The sequence below is a fragment of the Gadus morhua genome, chromosome 14, assembly GCF_902167405.1.
Source record: "Gadus morhua chromosome 14, gadMor3.0, whole genome shotgun sequence".
NCBI classification, from domain to species: Eukaryota; Metazoa; Chordata; class Actinopteri; order Gadiformes; family Gadidae; genus Gadus; species Gadus morhua.
Window position 1 is genome coordinate 2,431,559 of NC_044061.1, and position 22,465 is coordinate 2,454,023.

General features: G+C 44.8%; 1 protein-coding gene across 2 annotated transcripts in view; it reads right to left on the reverse strand.

Annotated features, from left to right (window-relative positions):
- Window positions 1-14,452: 14,452 nt before the first annotated feature.
- Window positions 14,453-22,465, reverse strand: part of LOC115559049 (frizzled-3) — a 33,275-nt gene continuing 25,262 nt past the window's right edge. For both annotated transcript variants that reach the window (XM_030377676.1, XM_030377677.1), the window contains exons 5-11: window positions 22,263-22,425; window positions 21,430-21,729; window positions 20,771-21,022; window positions 18,123-18,271; window positions 17,322-17,436; window positions 16,458-16,621; window positions 14,453-15,482 (exon numbers count right to left, since the gene is read on the reverse strand). In XM_030377676.1, coding sequence (XP_030233536.1) covers window positions 15,254-15,482; window positions 16,458-16,621; window positions 17,322-17,436; window positions 18,123-18,271; window positions 20,771-21,022; window positions 21,430-21,729; window positions 22,263-22,425 — 1,372 coding nt within the window. In that variant the 3' untranslated portion in view covers window positions 14,453-15,253. The remainder of the gene's footprint in view (window positions 15,483-16,457; window positions 16,622-17,321; window positions 17,437-18,122; window positions 18,272-20,770; window positions 21,023-21,429; window positions 21,730-22,262; window positions 22,426-22,465) is intronic.

Sequence of the window (22,465 nt, forward strand, 5' to 3'; positions counted from 1 at the left end):
GCGTTGCCCCTTATGTTTTTTTTCATGACGACCGATAAAAAATGACAGCGTTACCCCTTATGTTTTTTTTCATGACGACCAATCATCAATAAAGAGGATATACATGACATTAAAATGTATGTGTGTATTTCTATTACTTCCCTTATGTTTTTTTTCATGACGACCAATAAAATACGACAGTGTTACCTCTTGTGTTTTTTTTCATGACGACCAATAAAAAACAACAGTGTTACCCCTTATGTTTTTTTTCATGACGACCGATAAAAACAACAGCGTTACCCCTTATGTTTTTTTTCATGACGACCGATAAAAAATGACAGCGTTACCCCTTATGTTTTTTTTCATGACGACCAATCATCAATAAAGAGGATATACATGACATTAAAATGTATGTGTGTATTTCTATTATTTCCCTTATGTTTTTTTTCATGACGACCAATAAAATACGACAGTGTTACCCCTTGTGTTTTTTTTCATGACGACCAATAAAAAACAACAGCATTACCCCTTATGTTTTTTTTCATGACGACCGATAAAAAACGACAGTGTTACCCCTTATGTTTTTTTCAAGACGACCAATCATCAATAAAGAGGATATACATGATATTAAAATGTATGTGTGTATTTCTATTATTTCCCTTATGTTTTTTTTCATGACGACCAATCATCAATAAAGAGGATATACATGACATTAAAATGTATGTGTGTATTTCTATTATTTCCCTTATGTTTTTTTTCATGATGACCAATAAAATATGACAGTGTTACCCCTTGTGTTTTTTTTCATGACGACCAATAAAAAACAACAGCGTTACCCCTTATGTTTTTTTTCATGACGACCGATAAAAAACGACAGTGTTACCCCTTATGTCTTTTTCAAGACGACCAATCATCAATAAAGAGGATATACATGACATTAAAATGTATGTGTGTATTTCTATTATTTCCCTTATGTTTTTTTTCATGACGACCAATAAAATACGACAATGTTACCCCTTATGTTTTTGTTCATGACGACCGATAAAAAACTACAGTGTTACCCCTTGTGTTTATTTTCATGACGACCAATAAAAAACAACAGCGTTACCCCTTATGTTTTTTTTCATGACGACCAATCATCAATAAAGAGGATATTAAAATGTATGTGTGTATTTCTATTATTTCCCTTATGTTTTTTTTCAAGACGACCGATAAAAAACGACAGTGTTACCCCTTATGTTTTTTTCCAAGACGACCAATAAAAAACAACAGTGTTACCCCTTATGTTTTTTTTCATGACGACCGATAAAAACAAGAGTGTTACCCCTTATGGTTTTTTTCATGACGACCAATTAAAAACAACAGCGTTACCCCTTATGTTTTTTTTCATGACGACCGATAAAAACAACAGTGTTACCCCTTATGGTTTTTTTCATGACGACCAATAAAAAACGACACCGTTACCCCTTATGTTTTTTTTCATGACGACCAATCATCAATAAAGAGGATATACATGACATTAAAATGTATGCGTGTATTTCTATTATTTCCCTTATGTTTTTTTTCATGACGACCAATAAAATACGACAGTGTTACCCCTTGTGTTTTTTTTCATGACGACCAATAAAAAACAACAGTGTTACCCCTTATGTTTTTTTCCAAGACGACCAATAAAAATCAACAGTGTTACCCCTTATGTTTTTTTTCATGACGACCGATAAAAACAACAGTGTTACCCCTTATGGTTTTTTTCATGACGACCAATTAAAAAACAACAGCGTTACCCCTTATGTTTTTTTTCATGACGACCGATAAAAACAACAGTGTTACCCCTTATGGTTTTTTTCATGACGACCAATAAAAAACGACACCGTTACCCCTTATGTTTTTTTTCATGACGACCGATAAAAAACGACAGTGTTACCCCATATTTTTTTTGCAAGACGACCGATAAAAAACGACAGTGATACCCTTTATCTTTTTTTTCATGACGACCAATAAAAAACAACAGTGTTACCCCTTATGTTTTTTTTCATGACGACCAATAAAAAACAACATTGTTACCCCTTATGTTTTTTTCAAGACGACCGATAAAAAAATACAGTGATACCCCTTATGTTTTTTTTCATGACGACCAATAAAAAACAACAGTGTTACCCCTTATGCACCACTGAGGCGATGACAATACACAATAATCAATCATCAATAAAGAGGATATACTTGACAATAAAATGTATGTGTGTATTTCTATTATTTCCCTTATGTTTTTTTTCATGACGACCAATAAAAAACAACAGCGTTACCTCTTATGTTTTTTTTCATGATGACCAATAAAAACAACAGCGTTACCCCTTATGTTTTTTTTCATGACGACCGATAAAAAACGACAGTGATACCCCTTATGTTTTTTTTCATGACGACCAATAATAAACAACAGTGTTACCCCTTATGTTTTTTTTCATGACGACCGATAAAAACGACAGTGATACCCCTTATGTTTTTTTTCATGACGACCAATAATAAACAACAGTGTTACCCCTTATGTTTTTTTTCAAGACGACCAATAAAAAACGACAGTGGTACCCCTGTCGACGTTTTTGCAGGAATCTGAACCTGAGCTGTTTGCAGTATTAACCTGCAAACTTATCAATGCACCATTAAGACACCAAATAAAGTCAACACAATGGTTATACTTGACTTTATAATTCGCATGAAATAGAGATAAGAGTCTTCCAACAGAGGACATCAACCGGACTTGAACCCCGGTCTCCAGGGGGTTAGCTCACAGCTCTCTCCACTTCCCACTGAGATTTATAATTTTAATATGCCTGTGGTTATATATGACAGTGCAATAGACATGATAGCATTACGTTTCAAATTAAAGATATTGTGTTTTCCACAGAAATTGAGCCGCGGTCTCCAGTGGGTGAGGCAGAGTACACTCCACTGCACCACTGAGGCGATGACAATACACAATAATCAATCATCAATAAAGAGGATATACATGACATTAAAATGTATGTGTGTATTTCTATTATTTCCCTTATGTTTTTTTTCATGACGACCAAAAAATATGACAGTGTTACCCCTTGTGTTTTTTTTCATGACGACCAATAAAAAACAACAGCGTTACCCCTTATGTTTTTTTTCATGACGACCAATAAAAAACGACAGTGTTACCCCTTATGTTTTTTTCATGACGACCGATAAAAAACGACAGCGTTACCCCTTATGTTTTTTTTCATGACGACCAATAAAATACGACAGTGTTACCCCTTGTGCTTTTTTTCATGACGACCAATAAAAAACAACAGCGTTACCCCTTATGTTTTTTTTCATGACGACCGATAAAAAACGACAGTGTTACCCCTTATGTTTTTTTCAAGACGACCGATAAAAAACTACAGTGAAACCCCTTGTGTTTTTTTTCATGACGACCAATAAAAAACAACAGTGTTACCCCTTATGTTTTTTTTCATGACGACCGATAAAAACAACAGTGTTACCCCTTATGTTTTTTTTCATGACGACCGATAAAAAACGACAGCGTTACCCCTTATGTTTTTTTTCATCACGACCAATCATCAATAAAGAGGATATACATGACATTAAAATGTATGTGTGTACATCGATTATTTCCCTTATGTTTTTTTTCATGACGACCAATAAAATACGACAGTGTTACCCCTTATGTTTTTGTTCATGACGACCGATAAAAACGACAGTGTTACCCCTTGTGTTTTTTTTCATGACGACCAATAAAAAACAACAGCGTTACCCCTTATGTTTTTTTTCATGACGACCGATAAAAAACGACAGTGTTACCCCTTATGTTTTTTTTCAAGACAACCGATAAAAAACGACAGTGATACCCTTTGTTTTTTTTCGTGACGACCAATAAAAAACAACAGCGTTACCCGTTATGTTTTTTTTCATGACGACCGATAAAAACGACAGTGATACCCTTTGTTTTTTTTCGTGACGACCAATAAAAAACAACAGCGTTACCCGTTATGTTTTTTTTCATGACGACCGATAAAAACGACAGTGATACCCTTTGTTTTTTTTCGTGACGACCAATAAAAAACAACAGCGTTACCCGTTATGTTTTTTTTCATGAAGACCAATAAAAAAGTGTTACCCCTAATGTTTTTTTTCATGACGACCGATAAAAACAACAGCGTCACCCCTTATGTTTTTTTTCATGACGACCAATCATCAATAAAGAGGATATTAAAATGTATGTGTGTGTTTCTATTATTTCCCTAATGTTTTTTTTCAAGACGATGTGGCAACCCCGATCGTCGGCAGATGAGGTTTTTCAACGGTTTTTATTGCGTATAACCACTTAAAAAAAGTAAAACAAAAGTCAACCAAAGTTCTTCCACTTATGGGGTAAAAAGGGTGAGGGATCTCCGGGTCCGGTCCGCCGGTGAGGTCAGCATGGCTCCCGCTCCCGGCTTCTCCCGCGACCGTCGCTCCCTCTCAGCACGAGCCACATGGCTGAGAGCGCCCCAAATGAGTGGAGAAGCAGGCTATTTAAGCTGCTTCTCCACCGGTTCCTCAGGTGCTCCTCATCTTCTTAATTGGCAACGGCCGGGTTGCCACAACGACCGATAAAAAACGACAGTGTTACCCCTTATGTTTTTTTTCATGACGACCGATAAAAACAACAGTGTTACCCCTTATGGTTTTTTTCATGACGACCGATAAAAAACGACAGTGTTACCCCTAATGTTTTTTTCAAGACGACCGATAAAAAAATACAGTGATACCCCTTATGTTTTTTTTCATGACGACCAATAAAAAACAACAGTGTTACCCCTTATGCACCACTGAGGCGATGACAATACACAATAAAAAACAACAGTGTTACCCCTTATGTTTTTTTTCATGACGACCGATAAAAACGACAGTGATACCCCTTATGTTTTTTTTCATGACGACCAATAAAAAACAACAGTGTTACCCCTAATGTTTTTTTTCATGACGACTGATAAAAACAACAGCGTTACCCCTTATGGTTTTTTTCATGACGACCATTAAAAACAACAGCGTTACCCCTTATGTTTTTTTTCATGACGACCGATAAAAAACGACAGTGTTACCCCTAATGTTTTTTTTCAAGACGACCAATAAAAAACAACAGTGTTACCCCTTATGTTTTTTTTCATGACGACCGATAAAAACAACAGCGTTACCCCTTATGGTTTTTTTCATGACGACCAATAAAAAACGACAGTGGTACCCCTGTCAACGTTTTTGCAGGGATCCGAACCTGAGCTGTTTGGAGTATTAACCTCCAAACTTATCAATGCACCATCAAGACACCGAATAAAGTCAACACAATGGTTATACTTGACTTTTGTTAGATTTCAGCTTATTTCTAACTGTTCAGACAGACTCTGCGTTGTGTATTTTCAGTCGTAGTAGTAATTCTTGAAGTCGAAGTCAAAGCAGCTTGACAGGTTGGATTAGAGGGTTGAATAGATGGTTTATTTTCCAGGAATACAGCGAGATACAGACTTAGGTTGAATAATCTATAGTGGACCCGGTGGTCGATGACTTGTTCCTTGGCTGTCAAACCCTCTTCTCGTCGAACCAAAGGGTTGGGGCGAGTATTATACAAAAAGGGGATATATGAATAACAAGAGAACAGACGCACTCTCAGCATTGATAAGGTATCTGGCCCTGGCTATGTCCCGGAGGACCAGGTCGGTTCAACCTTGTTGGACATAACAATGGCAGAACACCTTGTATCAGTATGAGAGGCCCTTGCCTGTTCCTAGACTAGAAATGTGAACAAAAGAGAGACACTAAAATACACCAACATTCTACATTCCTCCCTCTTGATCATACTAAACGTAGTTTAAAGATCATCCAAAAAATGAGAATTCAGTGTATTTACTGGTGACCCATTAATAATTAACTAGATCAATGAAAGAAAGCATAAAAGGCAATAGACAAGTAAATTCAAATCATACACAAGTAAACCAGGTGTAGGCCACTATAATAAAGAAAATAACAAACTCATTAGGTTACTCATGAAAAAATTAAAGAATCAAGAAAGTCAACTGTCCAGACACCTCCCTCTGCTTGGCACAACAATATCACAGACAATACTGCATGACTCAGTTGGTTTTGAGCAGCAGTTGCAACAGAGTTCTTTTCCAGTTGAGGGCCACCGCAGGTGTGATGGGGGATGAGGATGAAAGTTCGTAGTAGGGCGTCAGGACAAACACAGACACAGTTCAGTTCAAGGACTCATCCCAAGGACTCAACAAGTGTCCATGTCTCCTGGATCTCCCAGGTACGATGAAACATGAAACAAAGAAAAAGTGCAGTATCAGTCATGGGGGAGGCATTGTCACAGCCTCCAACAGTAATTATAATCAACTATGGTTTGTAATTGTCTTAATGATTCGATAAACAATGAAAAATGTTCATACAAAAATTAATCGCTTGATTCAAAAATGGTTGTATCAGTAATCAGTAATAAGTCATCATAGTTTTCAATAAACTATGTGTGAATGAATGAATGATTGAACCTTTGTTCAAAAATAAAACAAAACAAATAAAATGTTCTAAAGCTGAGCAGTTGTGTCAAGAAGGAACCAACATGAACTTAGATAGGCGGTGACAAAAGTCCTAGCATCTTTCGAAGACTAACCTCTCGTGAAAATAAAGGAATGAAAATAACAAACACTCAAACACTCCCTACTCTTCACCCCGTATCAGTTCGTTTGCGTGCCAAATCTAACGAGTGTCATTCCAAGTCGGTGTTATTGTTGGTTTCCGACACTGAATTGCATATGCGGCTGAGTTCTTCAACACTCTTCGCCTGTAACTTCTTCAATAGTTCCCGCATTTTGTCTGAGCGGCTCTCTCGTTGGAGCGGTAATAGTACATCTCTCGAGGGGCTTTACATTCTCTTTGCCAGTGTCCAATTTGTCCGCAGTTGTGGCATGGTCGAGGTTCTCTCTTTTTGTCTGGCTGAGGGAATCGTTCTCTATCCCTGTTGGACTGGGGGAATCTTCCTCGTTCCCTGGCCATTCCCTTCTTCTCGTCAGCCAGGAATCGAATCCTGACTTCTTCATCTCGATCCACCTTTTCTCCGAATTCCTTGATCTCTGCCATTGTGCTGCTTTGGTTGTCCCAGCCGGGAAACCTTGTCTTTACTCCCCTTCGTATCTCCGGCAGTACCTGCTGGAGATACATGGTCTTCAAAGGCAAGTCCTGTGACTGGTCGATGGTGTCCATATCATATTCAGTTTGGCCTGAGTGCAGCAAATAACATTCGAAAAAGCGCTCGTTGAACTGGTCCAGACCCTCGTCTTCCTTCTGCATACAGCGAGTGATTGTTGTCCAGTTGACCTGTGCCCTGGAGTGTTTTTGGATCCACGCCTTTATGGCCTCCCATCCCTTCTCTGGTCTCATGCCGTCTTCTCCCATGGCATCTTCCACCTCGTATCGAATCTGGGTGCGCTGAGTGCTGCTCAGGTGTTTGAACAATATAGCAAGCCCATCGTAGGGGTGGAGTTCGTACAGAAGCATCAGTTGTTTCAATTTCATCCATGGCTGTAGGCCTGCTCTCCTTGGGTGGTCGATTTCCGTACTCCATCTTTCGATGTCCTTCGGGCTGGAGGGTTCATAGAGGATTGTGCGTCCCTCTGCGCTTTCTATCTTCTTCAAGGGCCTGAGGTTAACTATTTCGTCTTTCTCATCAACCTTCTTCAGACAGGCAAAGCTCACTGCCCTCTTGTGGGCAGACTTGCGAAGACGCTCTCCCTCTCTGTCTTCTCCATCAATCTCCTCTTCCCCGGATGTGGTCTTGATGTGTGGTGTGGCTGCGCCTCCCGTTGCACTGCAGTGTGGTTGTATGTTGTCATCAAATCCTCCAATGCGTGATTCATTCTTAGTCACTGCTCCAGGCCTCACCTCGGGGGGCTGTTGTATTGGGGGGTTCGGATGTAGAAATTGTTGTGGGAGGGAGGAATGTGGAGGGACAGGGGAGAATTGGGGAAATTGTTGTGAAACACACAGAGTGTGTTGAACAGGGGGAAATTGCTGTGGGGAAAATTGTTGTGGAGGAAATTGTTGTGGGATCTGGGTTGCATCATAATTAGCATAGTCAGGTGGGGCAGATGGATTTCCCTTCCGTGGCACATGGGGGGTACTGCAGATGACCGGATACTCGCCTATAAAGCTTTTGACGTCTGAGAGAACACTCTGTCTTGACTCCTGTAAACCACCAGATGGCGACGATGGCTGCATCGGGAAGATGTATTCCCCATCTGGGCCACACGATGGCAGTGTGGGGTACATGCGACCATAGACTCCCAAGGTTCCTCCTCCGTTGCCTTGGTCACCCCCCCTTGAGGGCCCTGAGTCGAGGGGGCGGGCCGCTATCAGTCCTTCTCTGACTAGCGTCGTGTGTAGGTCCGTCAACTTCCTCTGCTCTCTCTCCCGAGTCAATTCATCCTTTAACAAACGAATTTCATCGGCAAGCAGTTTGATTTGCTCTCCTTTTTTCTCCAGAGCATCTTCATAGTGAGCAGATGTCTTTTCCAATTCATCTCTCTTTTTGTTGCTGACATGCTTGATAAAGTAGCGCTTACACTGAGACAATAGTAACAACCCAACTGGTTCACTTCGTCTAGTCTTCTTGACCCAGTCTTTGAAAACCATCCAGATCGATTCCTTTGGCCAGCGTTTAGTTTGGGGGTCCATCGTTATCTCATATGTTATGCAAAGTTTATCTTCGGTTCCTTGCAAATCATGTCTGTCGTTGAAGAATCTAGACAGAGTCTCGCTAATTGAATAAATATCAATCTCTCTAACCTCCACTTCAAAAGAATCTTGTTCTTTTCGTTCGGATGCATTGGGACTTTGATTGCTATCTTTTTCCTCCTCCTCTGCCTTCTTCCTGCCTTTACCTTTCGGCATTTATTCTATCTTTTTCTATCTGTAAAGTAACTAAAACTAGCGACCAATCGCTGCTTCGAAAAAAACAAATAGACGCCTCCCACGGAGCTCGGTATGCCAACAACAGATGATGGCACACTTCTTCCTTCTTCGGTTAAAAAAACAATATATGTGATTCCTCGGCGGGGATCAAAAACAATATCTGATTCCTCGGCGGGGTACAAAACAACATAGCACAAAACCCCTGAGCAAACCAAACGTCTTAAGTTATATTCAGGACACGTATCAACATTGACAAACTAGCAAAGATGAACAAATCACTTGGATGACATGCTATTACAATATTCTAGGACTCTTACCCAGCTTCTAGGACTCTAGCCCAGACCAAAGGCCTTATTCAACATTCATATGGCGTATATTCAGTGATTATTGAGCTCTTAATCACTAATACAGGTTCTCACTTCGTCAAGCTCTTAATGACACAACTTCATTACTCAGCAAATGTAGTGCAGCCTAATAGTAAAACAAATAATAATAACAGTTATGTGTGTGTAGATTATTTTAAGATTAATTTCTTGTTCTTTTCTCTTGGTCGAGAGTGTGGAATGAGATTCAGTCACCGTTGATTCCCACGTGGTGCATGGAGATGCGCTGGTTCAGCCGCGTTGTGGATGCGGGTCCCTCAGCAGGGCAGGCGTTGATCAGACGTCTTCCCAGGCAGGGCGCGCGCTCTTCTCGGTCACAGGGCAATCGTCTTCTCACTCCTCTCTCTTCGAGACGGTGTCACGGCACCAAATGTTCGATTTCAGCTTATTTCTAAACTGTTTGGACAGACTCTGCGTTGTGTATTTTCAGTCGTAGTAGTAATTCTTGAAGTCGAAATCAAAGCAGCTTGACAGGTTGGATTAGAGGGTTGAATAGATGGTTTATTTTCCAGGAATACAGCGAGATACAGACTTAGGTTGAATAATCTATAGTGGACCCGGTGGTCGATGACTTGTTCCTTGGCTGTCGAACCCTCTTCTCGTCGAACCAAAGGGTTGGGGCGAGTATTATACAAAAAGGGGATACATGAATAACAAGAGAACAGACGCACTCTCAGCATTGATAAGGTATCTGGCCCTGGCTATGTCCCGGAGGACCAGGTCGGTTCAACCTTGTTGGACATAACAATGGCAGAACACCTTGTATCAGTATGAGAGGCCCTTGCCTGTTCCTAGACTAGAAATGTGAACAAAAGAGAGACACTAAAATACACCAACATACTAAACTTTATAATTCGCATGAAATAGAGATAAGAGTCTTCCAACAGGACATCAACCGGACTTGAACCCCGGTCTCCAGCGGGTTAGCTCACAGCTCTCTCCACTTCCCACTGAGATTTCGAATTTTAATATGTCTGTGGTTATATATGACAATAGACATGATAGCATTACGTTTCAAATTAAAGATATTGTTTTTTCCACAGAAATTGAGCCGCGGTCGTCAGTGGGTTAGGCAGAGTGCACACCACTGCACCACTGAGGCGATGTAAATTCACAATGATAAATCATCAATGAAGAGGATATACATGACATTAAAATGTATGCGTGTATTTCTATTATTTCCCTTATGTTTTTTTTCATGACGACCAATAAAATACGACAGTGTTACCCCTTATGTTTTTTTTCATGACGACCGATAAAAACAACAGTGTTACCCCTTGTGTTTTTTTTCATGACGACCAATGAAAAACAACAGCGTTACCCCTTATGTTTTCAAAACAACAGCGTTACCCCTTATGTTTTCAAAACAACAGCGTTACCCCTTATGGTTTTTTTCATGACGACCGATAAAAAACGACAGTGTTACCCCTTATGTTTTTTTTCAAGACGACCGATAAAAAACGACAGTGATACCCCTTATGTTTTTTTTCATGACGACCAATAAAAAACAACAGTGTTACCCCTAATGTTTTTTTTCATGACGACCGATAAAAACAACAGTGTTACCCCTTATGGTTTTTTTCATGACGACCAATAAAAACAACCACGTTACCCCTTATGTTTTTTTTCATGACGACCGATAAAAACAACAGTGTTACCCCTTATGGTTTTTTTCATGACGACCAATAAAAACAACAGCGTTACCCCTTATGTTTTTTTTCATGATGACCGATAAAAAACGACAGTGTTACCCCTTATGTTCTTTTTCATGACGACCGATAAAAAACAACAGTGATACCCCTTATGTTTTTTTTCATGACGACCAATAAAAAACAACAGTGTTACCCCTTATGTTTTTTTTCATGACGACCGATAAAAACGACAGTGATACCTCTTATGTTTTTTTTCATGACGACCAATAAAAAACAACAGTGTTACCCCTAATGTTTTTTTTCATGACGACCGATAAAAACAACAGTGTTACCCCTTATGGTTTTTTTCATGACGACCAATAAAAACAACAGCGTTACCCCTTATGTTTTTTTTCATGACGACCGATAAAAACAACAGTGTTACCCCTTATGGTTTTTTTCATGACGACCAATAAAAACAACAGCGTTACCCCTTATGTTTTTTTTTTCATGACGACCGATAAAAAACGACAGTGTTACCCCTTATGTTTTTTTTCATGACGACCGATAAAAAACAAGAGTGTTACCCCTTATGTTTTTTTTCAAGACGACCAATAAAAAACAACAGCGTTACCCCTCAAGTTTTTTTTCATGACGACCAATAAAAAACGACAGTGTTACCCCTTATGTTTTTTTTCAAGACGACCGATAAAAAACGACAGTGATACCCCTTATGTTTTTTTTCATGACGACCGATAAAAACAACAGTGTTACCCCTTGTGTTTTTTTTCATGACGACCAATAAAAAACAACAGCGTTACCCCTTATGGTTTTTTTCATGACGACCAATCATCAATAAAGAGGATATTAAAATGTATGTGTGTATTTCTATTATTTCCCTTATGTTTTTTTTCAAGACGATCGATAAAAACGACAGTGATACCCCTTATGTTTTTTTTCATGACGACCGATAAAAACAACAATGTTACCCCTTATGGTTTTTTTCATGACGACCAATAAATAACGACAGTTGTACCCCTGTCAACGTTTTTGCAGGGATCCGAACCTGAGCTGTTTGGAGTATTAACCTCCAAACTTATCAATGCACCATCAAGACACCGAATAAACTCAACACAATGTTTATACTTGTCTTTATAATTCGCATGAAATAGAGATAAGAGTCTTCCAACAGAGGACATCAACCGGACTTGAACCCCGGTCTCGAGGGGGTTAGCTCATAGCTCTCTCCACTTCCCACTAAGATTTATAATTTAAATATGTCTGTGGTTATATATGACAATAGACATGATAGCAATACGTTTCATATTAAAGATATTGTGTTTTCCACAGAAATTGAGCCGCGGTCTCCAGTGGGTGAGGCAGAGTACACTCCACTGCACCACTGAGGCGATGTACTCTCACAAAGATCATTCATCAATAAAGAGGATATACATGACATTAAAATGTATGTGTGTTTTTCTATTATTTCCCTCATGTTTTTTTTCATGACGACCAATAAAAAACGACAGTGTTACCCCTTGTTTTTTTTCATGACGACCAAAGAAAAATGACAGTGTCACCCCTCATGTTTCATTTGATAAAACCGACAGTGTAACCCCTTATGTTTTTTTCATGACGACCAATAAAAAACGACAGTGTTACCCCTTATGTTTCATTTGATTAAAAAGACAGTGTTACCCCTCATGTTTCATTTGATTAAAACGACAGTGTGTGAAAAACAACAGTGTTACCCCCTATGTTTTATTTGATAAATATCGACAGTGCTACCCCTTTTGTCTTTTTCATGACGACCAATAAACAACAACACTGTCATAGATCGCTACCTAGCAGAGAGTTGTAAGCACTTTCCACCCTTTTCAGTGGAGGAATTTGACTCCCCAAGCAATGTTATACTTAAAAGGAGCAAGTAAGTTACATATTAATTTAGTCTTTCGGCCTGTAGCATATAAACAAAATGAAGCAACTGTCCCATATTTCTAACTGCATTTGAAGTAGACATTGAGACTCACAAAAAATGGACGCTATAGGACAGTGATCATGATTTGTCTCGATATCAGAATAACAACAATGGGTCAAATAGCAATGGGTGGTGGAATGGCCATGAAGTAGGTCTGTATATGCAGTGTAAGCTTGTCCAGGCCCTGCAAGTCAGGATGTAGGCCATGAATCTGAATGAAAAGTAGGCAAATAGGTAGTGGCCATCCCAAAAATGCACCAGAATGCAGGAAATAAAATCTATTAAATCAAAAAAAAATATGGAGGGGGGGGGGGGGGGGGGACCTCAGACGCCCTGTCTGTTACTGTGCCCCACCAACATGTTTGATCGCCAGCCGCCACTGAGAATGACGAATGGAAATAATTCTTTGCACAATTTGAATTGTGTTTAAATATGGTACAGTGGTCATTTGTTTAGCCAATTCATGTTAAACAATGAGGGTTTTGATTGACCCGAGGGAGAGGGGGCCTTTGATCGAGCGTTTGTGTTTTTTTTGTTATCATTGCCTAATAGGCCTTTATTGGCCTAATCTGAGGAGAAATCTATGCCATAAACAGACATTTTATAGGCCCTTATTACACTGGTCTTCTCAATGCCGTGGAACGCTCCGTTCACTTGCATGGGTAGCAGTCCGGTAACTTGTCAACCCCAGCGTCTTCGGTTGCTAAGCGACGTCAACGTCTTATAGCAGACTATTTCACTGCTGATCAACACTATGAATGCTGGTAACGAATAAATTGTAAAAAGACACACCATGTGAAGTTATTTGCCAAATAAGATTTGAAAAGCTTTGGACGTTTATTTACAACACTATTTACATGGTTTCGGAGTAGTACACTTTGACATTTGAATACAGTTCAGCGAGAAAGGCGACGAAGAATAAGAAGGGGGCGTTCCAGTCTGCGTAAACAGGAACTCCCACCACACGAGAACGCCCATTTGTGTCTGCAGTGGGATGATATTGGGTTAGCCCTGCAGCACCCTGTAGCATTGAACCCATATCCATCTGGAACAGCGGAATTAGCACCAATATGATTAAAAACACCCGAGAACTGACTGAGATTCACCCAGATAACAGATGAGTTCTGTCTGCATGAACCCCCGTCTGAAACTACATATATTACAATATATTAAAGTTGACCCTGTCCATTTTCTGGAATTTTCACTGGTTAATGTTAATGCAATTTAATAAAATATTCTCTACAAAAAATCCAGTGGGCAAAATCATTTTTGAGAAAGTTTCTCACATTTCTGTACATCCACCGGGGAGGGGGGGGGGGGCAGCAACCGCAGTGACCTTGAAAAAGTTGTATTACAACATTCACTTACATGTCCTCGAGTCTCACACACAAACAAACGCTTTCAAACACACATACACACATAGACACGCTTGCACACACACACACACATAGACACGCTTAGACACACACATAGACACGCTTAGACACACACATAGACACGCTTACACACACACACACACACACACACACACACACACACACACACACACACACACACACACACACACACACACACACACACACACACACACACACACACACACACACACACACACACACACACACACCAATTAAAAATCTTCACAGTATAAAAATACTTCAGCCCACAGCTGAGAAATCCACAAGTTCACATGACACTTTGTTTCTAGTACACACCACGGTAAAAGTGTTTCCGTGTTTGTTTAAACACATCTCCTCCCAGGACCGAACAGGCTGAGACTTGAGACTGAATCGTCTTCTTTCGAGGCCACAAAAAACCGCATGACCAAAAACGTTTAGTCTCCACTTAACCTCCACGTGTCCCCAAAGAAACGCTCCATCGTCATCATAAAAGCCTACGTAACAGTAAGAAATAATTTAAATACAAACACGTCCCGTCTTTCTCCTCTTCTCCTCGTCAGTCTGATCTTCGAGTCCCGCACGGGTCTCAAGCCCACAGCCTTCTCCTGAACACCATCTGAGATTGAGGACCTTCCAGGCAGCCTGATGAAGTCTCCCCCCATTAGCCGACAGGGACGGCCGATCATGGAGGAGGGGGGGGGGGGGGGGGGGGCAGCACCATCCAGATTCAAAGCATCCAACATGACTCCACCGATCAGAGTGGAGCCTCATCACTGGGGGGTCCGTCACACTGGCAGTACCTCACTCCGCCACAGGGGGGCGCTGTACGCACGTCTCATGAATGCTGTTGCAGGAACAGAATGAACAGGTGAGGTCAACTCCCTGTAACGTCCTCCGTCACGTCCTGTCTCCTCCTCAGGCGCTGGTCCCGTTGTCGTCGTTGGCCGGCGGGCCGGCGGTCGCCGCGGCGCCGTGCGTGACGAGCGGGGGCGGGGCCTCGGCCGCGTCCCGCTGGCTGCCGCGCGCCGATTGGCCGTCGAGCCGGTGGAGGCTGCTGTGAGTGGACAGCGGGTGGTCGAGGCGGGGCATGCTGCCGTGGTAACTGCGCACCTCGGAGCCGCTGTAGCCCGCCACGGCGTCGTGCCTGAGAGGGGAAGGAAGTGATGTCACAGCAGAACGTTTCCTTCACGCAGACAGAGAGCCGAAGGGGTGACGTCACGCCACCAGGTGGGGGTGTGGTCAGCCGCTACGAGACCTTTAAAGTCTGCCCTTCCCTGTGCCCTAGTGACATCACTAGTGGGCGTGTCCACCTGGATGTACGACGGATAGATCGGCAACGTCTGCCCCAGTCCACTGGGTGGGCTCAAGTCGAGTCTTTATTGTTGCCCGAACGACGCAAATCGTCTGGGATTGATTTTGGTGATTTGGCTCACACTGGACAGTACAGCCCCACCCAGAACCAGGGAGACAACAGGTCTGACTGGACGTACACAAAAGACATCACGTTAAAACGACACGTGCGGCGTTGCCAGTGTGAAACTACAATAAATAAAGGTTGCCAAGACAATGCTAATGCATTTAAATGCTCTGAGGAGGACATAGCTTTGTTAGCAGAGGCGATAAGGAGTGTTGGTGGGCATTTAGGGTTAGGGGTTAGGGGTTAGGGTTAGGGGGTTAGGGTTAGGGTTAGGGTTAGGGGTTAGGGGTTAGGGTTAGGGTTAGGGTTAGGGTTAGGGTTAGGGGTTAGGGTTAGGGGTTAGGGTTAGGGTTAGGGTTAGGGGTTAGGGGTTAGGGGTTAGGGTTAGGGTTAGCCTGAGGATAGGGGCTAGTTGAGAACCGGGGGGATCTGGACCTGATGCTTCTTAACCTTTGACCTGATGTTAGAGGGGTGTAAAGGGAATTAGCGGGGTGTGATGATTCTAGGACTATCTTCAGTCCAGTTTCGCCCAGACGGGTGCTGTAGACGTCACTGATATTGGCTGGTGGACTGATCTATCCATCATACAGGCCACAGGAAAAGGCAGATTTTTTTCAAACGGCGTGTCGTGGCACCTCACACTCACACCGGTGGTGTAGCATCACCCCTTTGAGGAGAAAATAAGAAACGGTCCTGTCCTACCTGTTGTCACGGGAACGGTTGAGGCTGCCGTGGTAACTGACTTTGCTGTGGAGGCTGCTGGGCTTGCTGCGGCTGGAGGCGGGCAGCGAGGGGTGGGGCCTGATGGGCTCGTCGGGGTCGTCCAGCACCGCCAGCTGGGTGGACGAGGCGTGGGTGGACGTGCCCTGTGGGGGGGGGGGGACAGGTCAGGACCTCCACAATAAGAGATGAGGAGTAGGCAGGTCGGGTGTGTGTGTGTGTGTGTGTGTGTGTGTGTGTGTGTCTGTCTCATGTGTGTGTGTCTGTCTGTCTGTCTGTCTGTCTGTCTGTCTGTCTGTCTGTCTGTCTGTCTGTCTGTCTGTCTGTCTGTCTGTCTGTCTGTCTGTCTGTCTGTCTGTCTGTCTGTCTGTCTGTCTGTCTGTCTGTCTGTCTGTCTCATGTGTGTCCGTGTCCGTGTGTCGGTCCGTGTGTGTGTCGGTCCGTGTGTGTCTGTCCGTGTGTGTCTGTCCGTGTGTGTCTGTCCGTGTGTGTCTGTCCGTGTGTGTGTCTGTCCGTGTGTGTGTCTATCCGTGTGTGTGTGTCTGTCCGTGTACGTGTTTGTCCGTGTGTACGTGTTTGTCCGTGTGTGTTTGTCTGTCCGTGTGTGTGTGTCTATCCGTGTGTGTGTGTCTGTCCGTGTACGTGTTTGTCCGTGTGTGTGTGTGTCCGTGAGTGTGTGTCGGTCCGTGTGTCTGTCCGTGTGTGTGTCTGTCCGTGCGTGTGTGTGTCTGTCCGTGTGTGTGAGTGTCTGTCTGTGTGTGTGTGTGTGTCTGTCCATGTGTGTGTGTGTGTCCGTGTGTGTGTCCGTGTGTGTGTGTGTGACCGTGTGTGTGTCCGTGTGTGTACCTGGGTGGAGGTCCCCCTGGACTTCCTGATGATGGGGGTGTTGGGGTCCCTCAGCAGGGACTGGGCCAGATCGGGCTGCTCCTGGAGGACCTGGCGAGACTCGTTCACCCCGCTGCTGTGGACGCGAGAGGACAGAAACACTTCAGCGATGGAGGAGGGAGGAGTGGAGGAGTGAGTGGGCTGTCATTCTGTGTTAGGTACCCAGTATTGTGAGCCTCTTAGGTCAAAGCATCTACCAAATGGCATTCATGTGTATTCTTGCTATAGGCTATGCATATCTACTGTGATACAGGGCCTAGTGCTTCACCCTCACTGTAGAGTGGAGGACTCCAGGACGTGGACTCTTAGTGGTCCTTAAGGTACTCTGTGTAATTCCTACTCATCACTTTGGCCGGAAGTGAGCTGCAGTCTTCTGGAGCTCATGAGAGCTCAGTAGGTGAAGGCCATTGGAGTGATCAACTAATGTTTGCAGCAACCATAAATAAAGTGAGCTCGTTTCAACACACAATAGGAGTGGTGCACGTGGATGTAATGCACAGAAATACATTTCCTCCGTTGGATTTAACTTACTCTCTTGTTCTCTGCAAAACCAGCCTGGTTTAAATATAATAGAAACCAGCCAACAAGCTGTTCTACACAACTAAGAGACTCAAGGAAGTCCTTATTGTTTAAGTTAAATTATAAACTATGCATATAATGGAAATTTAAAGCAATCAACAAAATTAAATCTTCCACTTAGTTCCTTTAAGTAATATACTTCCTGGAGGCAACATGCTGCCATCATAACGACGGGTAACTCACTCTTTGCGTTTGTTGCCGTGCAGGAAGCTGGCCCACTCGAAGCAGGTCTTCTTGCTGCCCACCCAGAAGACGGAGGGCACGCCCACCACCAACATCATCAGGTACTTGATGAGGAAGAGCACCAGCGCTGGCTCGTGGCTGTCCTCCACCTGGAGGAACACACACTCACGGTTCATACGGTGAACTCATACAGCGCTGGTCTCACTAGCGGCCGCTCAAAGCGCTTTACAATATCGCCTCACATTCACGCATTCATGCACACATACAGACACCGACGGCGGTGTCGTCCACGCGAGGTGGTAGCCAGCTCGTCAGCTGGCGCCTCGCTCAGGGACACCTCGACACTCAGCTGGGAGGAGCCGGGGATCGAACCGGCAACCTTCGGGTTACCAGCCGACCCGCTCTACCTCCTGAGCCACATGCCGCCACACCTGACCGTGATGGAGCTAGAGCTGGATCTGTTCCTCTGACCAATAGGGTGAGAGAGACAGAACATCTGACCATGGGCCAAATGTTTCTCTGCACCAGGTAGACCACAAGGTGGCCTGCAGTCCTGATGTTATTTACTGGACATACTGTGGAACAACGACTGTTTGAGATCTGTGTAGTGTGGGGGGGTGAAGGATGAGTTGATGTAGGACTCCCTCTAGTGGCGGCTTAGCTCACCGCAGCAGACAGCCAGGTTGATTGCATGGCTTCAAAACCGGAGTCATTTTATCTACAAAAATACATCCTTTAAACAGCCTTTAACAGAAACAGATCATTTAAGCAATACATTTGTCAATAAATTGTCTGATAACCATTGCACATTTATGACCACCTTGAGAGGGACGTTCAAATATCAAAGTGATAATGACATGAGTGAGGGGGTCCACACACACACACACACACACACACACACACACACACACACACACACACACACACACACACACACACACACACACACACACACACACACACACACACACACACACACACACACAGGTGCGTTCCCTTCCTCAGCAGTGAATGACTTTCATTTAAGACAAAGGTGGACACACACAGACACAATTACAACACAAGGTCTGTTCCCGACAAACCTGAATAACACACCCCTACCGACCCCTGACTGCCTCCTGTGATGTCAGCACACATAATAACAGACTTCTGTCATCCATGATGTTACACACGTAGATCAAAGGTATCCATGTCGTCATCCACTGCTGAGGAAGGGAACACACCTGTGTGTGTGTGTGTGTGTGTGTGTGTGTGTGTGTGTGTGTGTGTGTGTGTGTGTGTGTGTGTGTGTGTGTGTGTGTGTTCTTCGCCGAATGTGTTTGTTTTGTGAGTGTTCAAACATTGTTGCTCCCATTGTGCAGTACAACGTGGATATTAATTAATCTGGCGCCTGTCTGTTCTAACCCCCCCCCCCCCCCCCCTAACCGCTACAAAGAGCAACAGAAGAAGAGGCTCAGAGCGTGACTGGGCACGCTCTGCAGACGAGAGAGTAACAGTTGGGGATTGTTGAGCAGTCATGAGGAGACGAGAGAGGGCAGAGACTTCACACCCACAACAGGAATATAGGTTACGTCTGAAGGAAGTAATGTTTAATAGCTAGTTGGGCATGTGCCGAGACGTGATGTCATTTGTTTGTGTGTGCCGACTCCTGTGATCTCTCCTGTGACGCGCAGCAGGGAGGATGAAGAGGATGGGAGTTAGCTTCAGAGGGAGGATGAAGATGATGTGAGTTAGCTTCAGAGTGAAGAACTAAGTTCATATTCCACGGGGAGACGGCAGGCTGCTTGATGTTTGACGCAGACACGTGATCGTAAACGACTGAAGTCTGAAGCAAAAAACAAGTTTATGCAGAGGAACGTATGACATGGAACTGCAAGATCAGTAACACAAACATATTTCTGGATTTGAACCTGGTCTTTTCCTCGCTTTCTCAAACACGTGTCACAGTCCCACTCGCTCTCCACATCAAAGAATCCCTGGAGTTGGTTTGGAGAGGTTTGGACGAGTTCCCCGGTGAGTTGGTGTTCTAAGATTCAGCCGGCTGTGAACAGGATCAAAGAGATCTGCTATAGTCCGGGAGGGGCCTTCCTGACTTCCTGAAGGGAATTCCCGACTCTAAACCGACTCTAACAGTCTACCTGGAACCACTAACAGAAAGGTATCCTCACCAAGCCAGCCTGAATCTCTCCAGCCCACCTCCAGTTACAGTGAAGTGCCGTTTCATGATGGGCCGTTTCATTAATGCACACAATGGATTGTGTACGTTCATTTAAAATGTATTGCTTGACGATAAGAGTTCAATCGAAATAGCGCTAACAATCGCTAACGGCGTTTCTTTTGAACTACGTCCAACGGGATTCAATCGACCCAATCGATTGCAGAGTAAGGTGACCTCCCCAAACAGAGCCAATCACAGCAGACCCAATGGAAGCAGACCCAATCACAGCAGGCCCAATCACAGCAGACCCAATCACAGCAGAGCCAATCCCAGCAGAGCCAATCCCAGCAGAGCCAATCACAACAGAGCCAATCACAGCAGACCCAATCACAGCAGGCCCACGGCCAGGCTGTGGGGCCCAGGCTGTGGGACTCGGGACCCCCTGATCCGGCAGTGGGGGGACCCCCTGATCCGGCAGCGGGGGGCTCACCTTGTAGGGGCAGGGGATGTGGTAGCTGCGGCAGCGGCGGCGCACCCAGGTGGTCTCCCAGGCGCGGCGGTAGGCGTGCTCGTACAGGTGGCAGCCGATGACGGTGAGCAGCGGCACCAGGTACAGCACCGAGAACACCCCGATGCGGATCATGAACTTCACCAGCTTGGTCTGGTTCTCCTTCTCCAGGGGGATCTCCATGCGCACGCGGTTCAGTGCCACGATGCCCACCAGCAGCAGGGACACGCCCACCTGGGGGAGGGGGGGGGGGGGGGGGGGGGGGGGGGAGGGGGGGAGGGGACGTCAGGGAGGGACGGGGGCGGGCCGGTGGTGACCGGGGTGTTGGGCACCCTTCAGTTATCTCTGCTTCCCTCCTCCTCCTCCATCCCTCTATGTGCATCACCTTCACCCCCCCCTCCCTCCATCCTCCCCACTCTCTCTCTCCCTCCTTCCTCCCTCCCCCCCCTCTCTCTCCCTCCTCATCCCCTCCCTCCTTCTCCCCCCCTCTCTCTCCCTCCCTCCCCCCACTCTCTCCCTCCTCACCCTCTCCCTCCTCCCTCCCTCCCTCCCTCCCTCCTCCTTCCTTCCCCTCTCCCTCCCCCCCCTCTCTCTCCCTCCTCACGCTCTCCCCCCCCCCCCCCCCCCCCCCCCCCACTCACCGCCACGTTGAGGCAGAGCGGCGCCAGCACAAACCAGCGCAGGGCGTCCACGTCGTAGAGCCCCACGAAGCACACGCCGCTGACGCCGTCGCCCTCGATCTTGTTGAGGGCCAGCAGGGTGACGGTGAGCGCCCCCGGGAGGCCCCAGGCGCAGGCGTGGAACAGCAGCGCCTTCTTCTCGATGGCCTCGCTGCCCCACTTGGGCACGGCGGCCAGGAACCAGGTGACGGTCAGGATGACCCACCACACGTTGCCCGCCATGGTGAAGAAGTAGAGCACCATGAAGAACAGCGTGCAGATCTGGAGGGGGGGGGGGGGCACGGTCACTACACCTGGTACAGTCTGTTAGTAATGTTATATTATATAGAAGTAGAGCACCATGAAGAACAGCGTGCAGATCTGGGGGGGGGGGGGGGGGGGGGGGGGGACTATCACTCACCTAATAGTTTCATAGTGTCAGACATCAATCAAAGGTACTCATCGGGGAACTGGAGAGTGTATGTTTGTGTCTGTGTGTTTCGTTGTAGGTGTATTTTGCACTGTGTGTGTGTGTGTGTGTGTGTGTGTGTGTGTGTGTGTGTGTGTGTGTGTGTGTGTGTGTGTGTGTGTGTGTGTGTGTGTGTGTGTGTGTGTGTTTCACCGTATGTTTAGCTGTGTGTGTAATACAATACATAACCGATAACAGTTGGAATATCACTATAATTCATGTTTGCTTGAAGAGGTTTCCTTAACCGCAATTGATTAACCTGCAGAGATACGAGGTCTAATCTAAGGGCCCCTCGGGGAGATGCAACCACGCAGCCCGCGGCGACGCCATGGCAACGCAGTCTCACCTTGTTGTGGGATCCCTGCGTGATGGTGGCGGCACGGAAGTGGGCGGGGCTGGCGGCGTTGCACGCCACCCGGTCCTCCAATAGGAAGCCCAGGAAGAAGACGAGCGACACCATGACATAACACACCGCGTAGAAGATGATCGGTCTCTCGGGGTAGCGGAACCTTCGACCACGGAAAAAAACAAACAGAATTAATAAAGCTA